At 37.4% G+C, this 10,330-nt stretch overlaps 1 protein-coding gene across 1 annotated transcript; it reads right to left on the bottom strand.

The window, feature by feature from the left end:
- Nucleotides 1-6,927: 6,927 nt before the first annotated feature.
- On the bottom strand, nt 6,928-9,455 carry LOC127086281 (uncharacterized). The gene has a single exon (XM_051027014.1). The coding sequence runs from the start codon at nt 9,238-9,240 to the stop codon at nt 7,069-7,071; it is 2,172 nt and encodes a 723-aa protein (XP_050882971.1). The 5' UTR covers nt 9,241-9,455; the 3' UTR covers nt 6,928-7,068.
- Nucleotides 9,456-10,330: the final 875 nt, after the last annotated feature.

Raw genomic sequence — 10,330 nt, 5'->3', positions numbered from 1 at the left:
AATAAAACATTAAATATTAAATAACAATTAGAGAACCTGAATGCGTAATACAATGGTCTTGAACACTCCACCACAAGCCGGTAGGATTTGTTCTTCGATTCTTCAATTAAACAGTAAATTAAATCAAGGAAATAAAAAAAACTCGAATATAACGTAAGGTTAAATCCGGTATAAAGTTGCACAATAATTTCCGGTGTAGAAACTATTATGCGAAAAATATCTAAAAGCTAAAAACGGGAAAGGTAATTTGCAAGGGAAGAAGAAAATAAAACTTGCAAAAGAAATAAATAAAATAAACAATATTAATTCTGCTGGAAAAAGAAAAATAAGCAAAAGCTTGAACAGAAAATCGGCAGAGCTTCGGTGTGTGTAAACGGCAAAGAGAGGAGTGCAAACGAGAGGGATTAGGGTAGCTATTTATAGTAGTGCTACTAACTGCCTTTTTCTTCTTTTCCACGAGTCTTCAGCATGCTAAATTCACGGCTTGGGAATAGGACACGAAGTCCTCAACGTTACTTCCATTCTTCTGAGAGCGTAACTTGCGCCAAAAAGCTAGTGGGCTGGTGTGACGCTCGTCACACCATGTGTGACGTCCGTCACAAGGCTACTTCGCGTGACGCTCGTCACGCGTCCTGTGACGTCCGTCACAGGCACAACATTGGTGACTTGTGCGCTTTGGGCTGGGCTTTGGCCTTTGGTTCCTTTTCTCTCCTTTTTGTTCCTTTTTACACCTCCTTTTCTTCTTTTCTTCACTTTTGCTTCAAAATGGGTACCTGATATAAATAGAAGAGGAATACTGCATAATATCTGATAAAATGAGATAAACTAGCGTAAATGATAATATAATTTAATTGAATTAAGTCTAAAAAAAAGCGATATAATTTCGTGTTATCACTCCTCGGGCAGGGTCATATTCAATAAATCACGCCTAAGAGGCTCGATCTATATCCTACCCCCGAGACAGGATCACCAGTCTCACTTGAGGGCTCGATAGAAGTCTCAGTTATGAAGATAAAACACCTCGCTTGAGGGACTCAGTTTCTCATCAGCCGAGTTATACATTATTATGGCTAAGAGATTAGTCTAACCAAACTTCCGTCTGAGGGACTTAGTGTCTCCTCGAGCAGAATCATATCCAATAAATCACGTCTAAGAGGCACGACCCATATCCCTCCTCAAGATATGATCATCAGTCTCACTTGAAGGCTCAATAGAAATCCCACATGTTAATATAAAACACCTCACCCGAGGGACTTTGTGTATCATCATCCGAGTTATATATTATTATGCATAAGAGCTTATGCTAACCAAACGTTTGCCTGAGGAACTTAATATCTCCTTGGGCGGGGTCAAATTCAATAAATCACACCTAAGAGGTGTGACCTATATCCCGTCCTGGAGACATGATCACCAGTCTTGCTTGAGGACTCGATAAAAGTCCCGCCTGTGAAGATAAGACACCTCGCCTGAGGGACTTGGTGTCTCATCAATCGAGTTATATATTTTTATGCCTAAGAGCTTAAGCTATCCAAACTTCCTCCCGAGGGACTTAGTCTCTCCTTGGGCGGGATCATATCTAATAAATCACGCCTAAGAGGTGCGACCCATATCCTTCCCCAAAGATAGAAGTACCAGTCTCGCTTGAGGGCTTGATAGAAGTCTCGCTTGTGAAGATAAAACACCTCGCCTGAGGGACTTAGTATCTCATCATCCGAGTTATACATTATTATGCCTAAGAGCTTAGGCTAACGAAACTTCCACTTGAGGGAATTAGTGTCTCCTCGGGCGGGATCTTATCAAATAAATTACGCCTAAGAGGTGTGACTTACATCCCGCCTAGGATACATGATCACCAGTCTCACTTGAGGGCTTAATAGATTTCCTGCATGTGAAGATAAAACACCTCGTCTGAGGGACTTAGTGTCTCCTCAGTTGGGTTATACATTATTATGCCTAAGAGCTTATGCTAACCAAAATTTTGTTTGAGGGACTTAGTGTCTCCACGGGAGGAATTATATCCAATAAATCATTCATAAGAGGCGTGACCCATATCATGCTCTGGAGACATGATCATCGGTCTTGCTTGAGTGCTCGATAGAAGTCCCACCTGTGAAGATAAAACACCTCGGCTGAAGAACTTGGTGTCCCATCAGCTAGGCCAAACATCATGGCGCCTAAAGGATATGAAATTTCATAGCCCACTAAGCTCTTATTCGAGGAACCATAACGAGTTACATTACATGTACCATAACTAGAGATCCACATTTCTAGAAGAGGCCCAAAAACTCAAGAGAAAAAATACATGTTCTTAGAATACTCCTACAAGTCGTGATATAAAACACTTCATCATCTAATGAAGACCTTGTGCTTGAGGGACTATGTAGCATTATAATTGCAAAGGGCCTCACCTAGGATGATGCCTCTAATCTTGGATTGACCCATGTAAAATTGTTCACGGAATACCCTTTATAGTTGGTTCCAACTACATATGGAACGTGGGGGTAAGTGAAGGAGAAGAGCGATCCAGAACGCAGCGGAATTTAAAATTTCTCCTTTAATGATCCTTACGAATGAGCATGATCAGTGATAGAATCGTTACCTCTTGTGGCGATCACGAACGTTGAACGATGACAACGCCTCTACTCAGTCCACACGAACGGATTCCTTCAATCTCAGTGCTAGCTGCTACGAATGAAGGCTTTGAGTGAGAGAGAGAGAGAGAGAGAGAGAGAGAAACGAAATTGCAAGTGTGACAATGCTTCTACACAAGGGTTCTATTTATAGAACCACTTGTGTGGGTTGCAAGCTAAAAAGCCCACTCAAGTGTATATGGCCCATATCTTATAATATGCCAAAATCACTTAAGTGTGTGGTACCTTACCATATTTCGTATTCTACTTAAGTACACCGTACCTTACGATGTTCTATAATTCACTTAAGGGCACCGTACATTACGGTATTCCTTAATTACTCTATCTCTCATCAATCCATTCTTTGTGTGTGACCCTATAGGTTTTCGCGGCATTGATAATTATATTAAATCACGTATTTAACATAATAAACAGTGAGCGGTATCTAGCAACACATCACTGCTACCCAAGACACAAAAATGCCATGTGATCTGACAAATCCTTCTGTGATAATAATTATGTGTATAATTACCCTTTTGCCCTTATGTCTATATTGAACACAAGGCATAGACCGTGTCATCCTTGTCCAGTTCAATATTGGGCCCATAGACATTTATCCTGTTACGCAGGATGGGCAAATTCCATCTAGGTCATTCATGTCCCTTAGCATGCTTCGTCGAGTACCCATCAACTATCTTTATGGTCATCCAGTTACGGACAACGTTTGATCAGCAATAAGGCACTCGACTCTACATCTAGGGTCCATAGTGGTTTCAGGTCGAATGGTGGTATACACCTTTATCACCATGAGAATAACTTATGACACTTTGCATAACATTCTATATAGTATTCTCAAAGCGGGTCAATCCAGTATAAATATTACTCTTAATATTCATACCTATGTTTGAGACTTGATAACTCCTTATCCATGATCCATGAGATGTGATCATCAGTCTATAAACATAATAGTCTTCATGCTTTAATGTTATCCCACTTCACAATAAAGCTCGACTACGGATACTTTAAGAATAATGTCCTTATGTTTAATGTGATCTCATGATTAAGTCACACTTGATACATTAAACGGACTATCTATTCCAGGGACTTTATTAAACAAACATAATAAAGAAAAAGCCTTTTATTATTAATAAATAATTCGATACAAGTACCAAAAATATTGGCCTCTAGGGCTTACACCAACAGTAAGATGGCAAACTATGTGAAAGCATTTTTAGTCAAGGAATTTGGGAAGAATTTCATTTTCAAATTCTCATTATTGGCTATATCTCCTGCCTCTGACTGATACCTTCCACATGTTCGACTATAGATTCATTAGTATCCCCTGCAAACTTAGTGAACTTGAAGATTTTCCAACCTCTTGGTAATTCAATCATCAATACATAATCAGATAATGCCGAAACAAATTTTGGCCTATGTAGACCGAAGTTAAGGCCATTATGGGCCAAAATCTATTTAACCGCATTAGTTATATTGTTCTTTCCCCCAATTTTCTTTGCTAGGCATTTCTAACTACTTGGTCGCATCTTGGTTTCTATGCAGCAACATTACCTCGGGGCCTTTTTGGCCTGGATTACCTTCTACTACCCCAGGTACGGGTGGCTCGACAAGTATTGCCTGTTGTGGTATCTGATTGTTAGGCACTTGTTGAATAGGCACTTGAGGAGCGCCAAAGAAGTCAGTGATTTAACTCATTTGTCGTTCCAATTGTTGGTAACTGTGATTAGTATTATGAATTAGAGGATTGAACATTGTGCCTATTTAGTGTGTAAGCATGTTAAGAATTTTGTGATTACTCTCATCCATTTGTTGTCTTACCGGATGGAGAGAATTATTGGTTAAGGGTGGCATACCTGGAGGAATATATCCTAAACCTTCGGACTATTGTGCCATTCGACCAAGGTTGTTAACATCAGACTCTGATGCTAAGTATGGGTTAATACGGGATGCAATAGCCATTGCATTATATGCATACGTAGATGCATTGGGGTGTAGGCATGTCATCATAGCAGTTGGCATGTCGTAAGGCTATTCTTTACCACTTAAAGGTAACATGAAACTCAAGGGAAAAGGATGTCTTTTGTCTCCTATCATATTTTGTGTATCCCTATGGATAATGGACACACTAGTTACTTGCGGTAAGGATACCACCATTTCTGGTGATAGAGTCAACGCAGTTGTCTGACTTATAACGATAGGCATTTCTCCAACTGAAGTTGAAGTTCCTACATGACCAACTATCTAATTGGTTATTCTTATGAGTTTTGAGCATTGCTCTGGGGAGGGAGGAGATTTCTAAATAGTGGACGTGCCATTTCAGGGAGAGTCTTGCCACTTCTCAGACGCATACACACTCGACAACCGAAGTTATTTCATGATCGAAGAACAAAAATTGGACAAAAAGAACACAACTTTTCTGGAAAAAAATACACTTTTATACAAACTGGTCCCGCTTGACGTGCTAGTTTGTTTACTGGTGTTTTTAGTAAACAATCACAAGTTTAATTTACTTAAAAGATTAAATAGAAAAATCTCAAAAACAATTTGTGTAAAGAAAATATATAATGAAAAGTGTGTGATTTGAATTTAAAATACTTGGGTAATGAACTAACTGAATGCAAGCAATAAACATTGGATAAAAATAAAAAGTAATAAACAGAGTAAATGACACTAATTGTAAATTATTGAAATACAAAGAATTTATAGAGAATTTAAATAGTGGACCCAGACTCAGAATCTCACAAACTATTTTGCTCGATGACTTGGGTACTCTAGTTTTATAGAGAATGAATGAGAATTTTGCGACCCTAAATTCAAGGTTTGAGTCTGCTTTATATACTAGTCCTAAAATAACCGTCGACAACAATCGCTGGTTACATGTTCGACGCGTGTCTTACTACGTGGGGCTGCTTTGCTCTAACTTCTTTAACGTGTCTTCAAAGAGAAACTGTTGAAAATCAAACAAAATACGGTGATAATTGTGTTGATAATTGTTTCTGAACGCTTTAACTGCCATTATCGATGTCTGAGACATCTCTACATCACATAGTCTTTGGACTTGAAAATATCTTAAGTCTTTAACACTTTAAAGTGTCGACTTCGACGTCGTGTCGAAGGATTGTTATGTAATGTTTCAAGATTTTGAACATGTTTGAAAGAGAGAGTGATCTTAATCTTGTGGATCTGTTTCCAAGACTCCTCCTAATCATTCTTGACCTCAACTCCACTTATAGGTCAGTCGAACCAGCATGTCGATATAGTCAATATGTCGAAGCTTTTGACTTAAACTTTAGACACCTAATAATGTCAACGTAGCTATGACCATCAATTCGTTGACTCTTCACTCAGCTAAAAATCTTAGACTAACAATGAGATGCTCCGATTGCGCAAGTGAATCTACAATCAAATTATTTTTTGAAAATGATAGAATGAATTATGAATTGAATTATAATTTTTTGTTGTGTAGGTGCTGATATTTATGCAATTGACGGAATATTTAATATAAGAAAAAAAATATTTTTTTAATTTTATTTAATAATCAATAAATTTAGTAAATATAAATTTTTATGTTAAAAACCAGAAAGATAATGTATTTAGCTTTATTTAGTGAGATCCAATCCAAACCCATTTAACAACTCTAGTGAAATTTTCAATATATCTAATGATTAAATTCTACTACTTAGGTTAGTAATTTCATTTAAACCATTAAATACAAACAAGTACTACACTTTTAGTATTAGTCAAGACTCAAGACTCATGGAACTGAAATTCCATGGTGTTTTGACCATTTTCACACCTACATTTCAAGTCTCCATTATCTTCCAAAATTCTAACCTATCTGTAATCACACATAAAGACTTGAAGTTGACAATGACATTACAAGTCAAGAAAGATAAACGACCATTTGACCATGACACATTACCAGAACAAACACATAAACATAACCACCATAACCAAATGCCCCCAATCCTACTAACTTTATTTTTTACCCTACAAACCTACATACACACTTCAAGCTCCAACCACTACCAATTTAACCTAAAATGGCAACTATATGTTTGTTCATATCCCACCTATTCATAATAATTTTCCATTATCTTGTCCATTTATTCAACCTAATATAAACCAATAATTCTAAATTCATGATCTTTTCCATTTATTCAACCTAATATAAATCAATAATTCTAAATTCATGATCTATATGCATATTTTATTTTGAGATTATATGGTTGTATATATTCTTATGTGTTAAAATATTAGGAATTTTGAAAAATCACAATGATAATATAATTTTTTCTAAACTTACCAAAGATGACCAATGTTTAAGCAATAAACAACAATAATCTACATATAATAACAACAATTAATTATTCTGTCAATTAGAAAAAAAGGAAAATAAAAGATTAAAAAAAAATTAAAATCAAAACCCAACACCAGCCGGCGCGCCGACTCCAAGCGAAGTCTGAGGAGGATGCGGCTCAAGTTTCCTATTGTTCCAGAAACAAGCCTCCGGCGTAAGCTTAGTCGCAGACCTCATCGGCTCCGACTTACAGCGCGTGAGAACAAACGGCTCATACCCATTACGAGATTTGGAGCAACCCGCCAGCTTCTGCTCAATCATCGTCGCCATCGACATCACGGCGCCACTTCCGTTCACCGGTAAAGAACACGAAGACCTCGGCGGCTGCATCGACGGCTGAACAGGCTTCACCTTAACCTTCGGCTTAGAACACGAAGTAGAAGACTCCACTACAACCCTCTTCTCTCCTCCGGCGACCTTCCCGGCAGGTCTCTCCGGTAACCACCGTATGAAATCGGTGCTGCATACCCATGTTTCTTTAGACACTTCCATGGAAAGTTTTGGCTCGCACATCATCAATAACAAGCATTCCGGTAACGTTTCTCTTTCTCTCTCTTCTTTCTTTGACCCATTTTCTCGCTCCATTGACCCAATAGGAACAATATCCGGGTCGGATCCTTGATGGGTCGGTGGTTGTTCCTTCTCTTCTTCTTCCTCCGCTGAAACTTTTTCTGATTCTACTTCTGCTTCATCGTTTTCTTGTACTGAAGAAGCTACTGATATTTCAGGTGAAGAAGAAGAAGAAGAAGAAGAAAGTTCCGAACTTTCTTCATTTTCTTGTTTCTCTTCATCTTCTCCATGATGGGTTTCTTCTGTTTCTGGTTTTTCAAGATCTGCATGATGTGAATCAAGTAAAACACACGTAAAGGTTTCAACTTTATCATCATCATCATCAATGGCATTTCCATTTCCATCTTCACTTTTCTCTTCCTCTTCCATGGTTTCTTCATCAACTTCTAGCTTTGTTTTGCTTTCAATTTCATGATTTTCCACAATAGCTTGTGTTTCTCTTTCACAAATGCTATCTTCTTCTTGTGACACTTTCTCCACTTCTACTAGTTGTTGTGCCTCTTCAACTACCTCCATCTCAATGTTTTGGTCAATAAAACCTTCTTGTACTTGTTCTTCATGTTCAACAACTTCATCTTCATCTTCATCTCCACTATGCTCCTCTTGTTCTTCAACTTTCTTATGATGTTGTTCTTCTTCAACATGTTCTTGTTGTTCTTTATGAAGAGGTGATTCCCAAAAACGGTTAGCCAAAGCAGCCATTTTAACAGGATCAGATCTACACCTCATCAACAAAAGAGCATTCTTTGGTGGAACACAAATACTAACTCTACCTTTCACTTCTTCTTCTTCCTCTTCACCACCAAACTCCTCTTGTATCTTCTCATCAACCACATCTATATCAAGATCTTCAAAAATATGTCTCCTTTGACTATAACTCCTCTCACTTTTCTCATCATCCATCATCTCCATCTCCTCATGATGTTCCTCCATCATCACCTCAATCCCTCTCCCCTTTCCATCCCCATCTTGATAAGCCACCAACCATCTAGTAAATGCAGCTCCACATGAACCTTCTCTACCATGCCCACCACCAGATCCTCCCCCTTCTCTTCCTTCAAACCTACCTTCACCCTTCTCTTTCTCTCTCTCATTGTTTGACATACAAGAAGACCTACAAGGAAAAAAACAACTAAACTCTCTCAAAGCCTCACATATAGTCAAAGGCAAATGAACCCATCTTTGATTCCTATGTTTCAAACACTCTTGTTGCATATTCTGATGATTCTGATACAAACTCTGACTGTTCTGTCTAGTTAGATCTGGATTATTTTCACCTCTTCTAAAACTAGCTTCACCTCTTCTCTTTGATCTCGACCTCATTTTCTTCCCTTGTTTCTTTGTCTTCACTCTAACCTGTCCAATGCAAGTTACCTTCGGGGAAGAAGGCTCTGGATTCTCAAAACCACACCCTCTTTTCTTTCCACCAGTTGGAAACATTGGTGAAGCTTGACCACCTTTCATGCTTCCGTTGCTCTTCAGTCTTCTACTCAAGGAAGATGAAAGTGATATCTGAGGTTGGTCTCTGCTACGGCTTGGACTTAAGATTGATTTAGACGAGAGCTTCATGGAGGAAGATGACAAACGTGAAGTGAAACAAACAAAGAGTTCACTTGTGCTACTATTGTTACTTGTTGTACGATGTTGTTTTTCTGTGTCCATTATTTGGTTCAAAATAACAGTTGCCAATTAGACATGGCTATGGCTATGGCCATGGCTAAGTAGAGTTAATAAAAGGGTATTGTAAATGAAGGATGTTGTATGGTAGAATAGAGAGAGTGTAGATTGCAAGGTGAGTAGAAGAAGAACATGTGAGTGGAATAGAGAGAGTGATAAAGAAAGGGGTAAAGGGTTTAATGGATATGGAAGGTGACGAAATGTTTCTTTGTCTTTAGCAAATTGTAACCTAGTGGCTGTAGGGTCTTGTTGTCAATTGCTGTTTTTCTTTATATGACCAAATTGCCCTTCTTTCATGTGCAAATTCTTCACAGTAATTTTCATTGCTTTTTTAAGAAATGGTAATAATTATTAGAATCTCCGACATACATACAATCGCATGACGTTCAATTTAGTAATATCAGTTTGATAAATTTTATTGTTTTTGTTTATACAAAGTTTATCTAATTCATTTCAGAAATAGTATCTTTGTATCTTCTTCCTTTTTATCATGTACTAAAAAAATCAAAAAATTGTTTTTAGTTGCACTTAAATTTTTAAGAACGTTACATTAAAGATAATGTTATTACTCACTCAAGTTATGTTAAGTGTGATATGATTCATACTAATGATGAATGCTATGATAAAATGGAATGGAGATTGGTTTGAATGCTTGTTAGTGAAGCACTCAAGTCTCAAGGCTCTTGTTTTTGTTGAACAGAAAAGGGAAAAATGATATGCGTGCACGAGGCTTTTGACAGATGAACAACTTTGGTAATGACAGAAAGTAGTGGGAAAAGATGAAAAAGAATGGAAAAAGGAAAAGCTTATGAGTGGAAAAGATATTTGAGTTGGAGAACCAATATCAGAAAACACAAGCCTATATGGATTCCTACAAGACATAGAAAAAGAGTCATTTTGGGGGAGCTATCATGAAAATTTAAAATTAATATATTTGATATATTCATAAAAATCAATATTGTTTGAGAGAAATGAAACTCTCTTAAATATTTTTATTGATATGATATGATATTTTAAGTGTTGATTGTGCTCTGCTCTTACACACTACCAATTCAAAAGTGTAAAACTCTTAATT

The sequence above is a fragment of the Lathyrus oleraceus genome, chromosome 5, assembly GCF_024323335.1.
Source record: "Lathyrus oleraceus cultivar Zhongwan6 chromosome 5, CAAS_Psat_ZW6_1.0, whole genome shotgun sequence".
NCBI lineage: Eukaryota > Viridiplantae > Streptophyta > Magnoliopsida > Fabales > Fabaceae > Lathyrus > Lathyrus oleraceus.
This window is presented reverse-complemented; position numbering and strand designations above follow the sequence as displayed.

Coding starts and splice junctions, on each gene's coding strand:
- LOC127086281 (XM_051027014.1), bottom strand. CDS start 9,240: ATGGACACAGAAAAACAACATCGTACAACAAGTAACAATAGTAGCACA.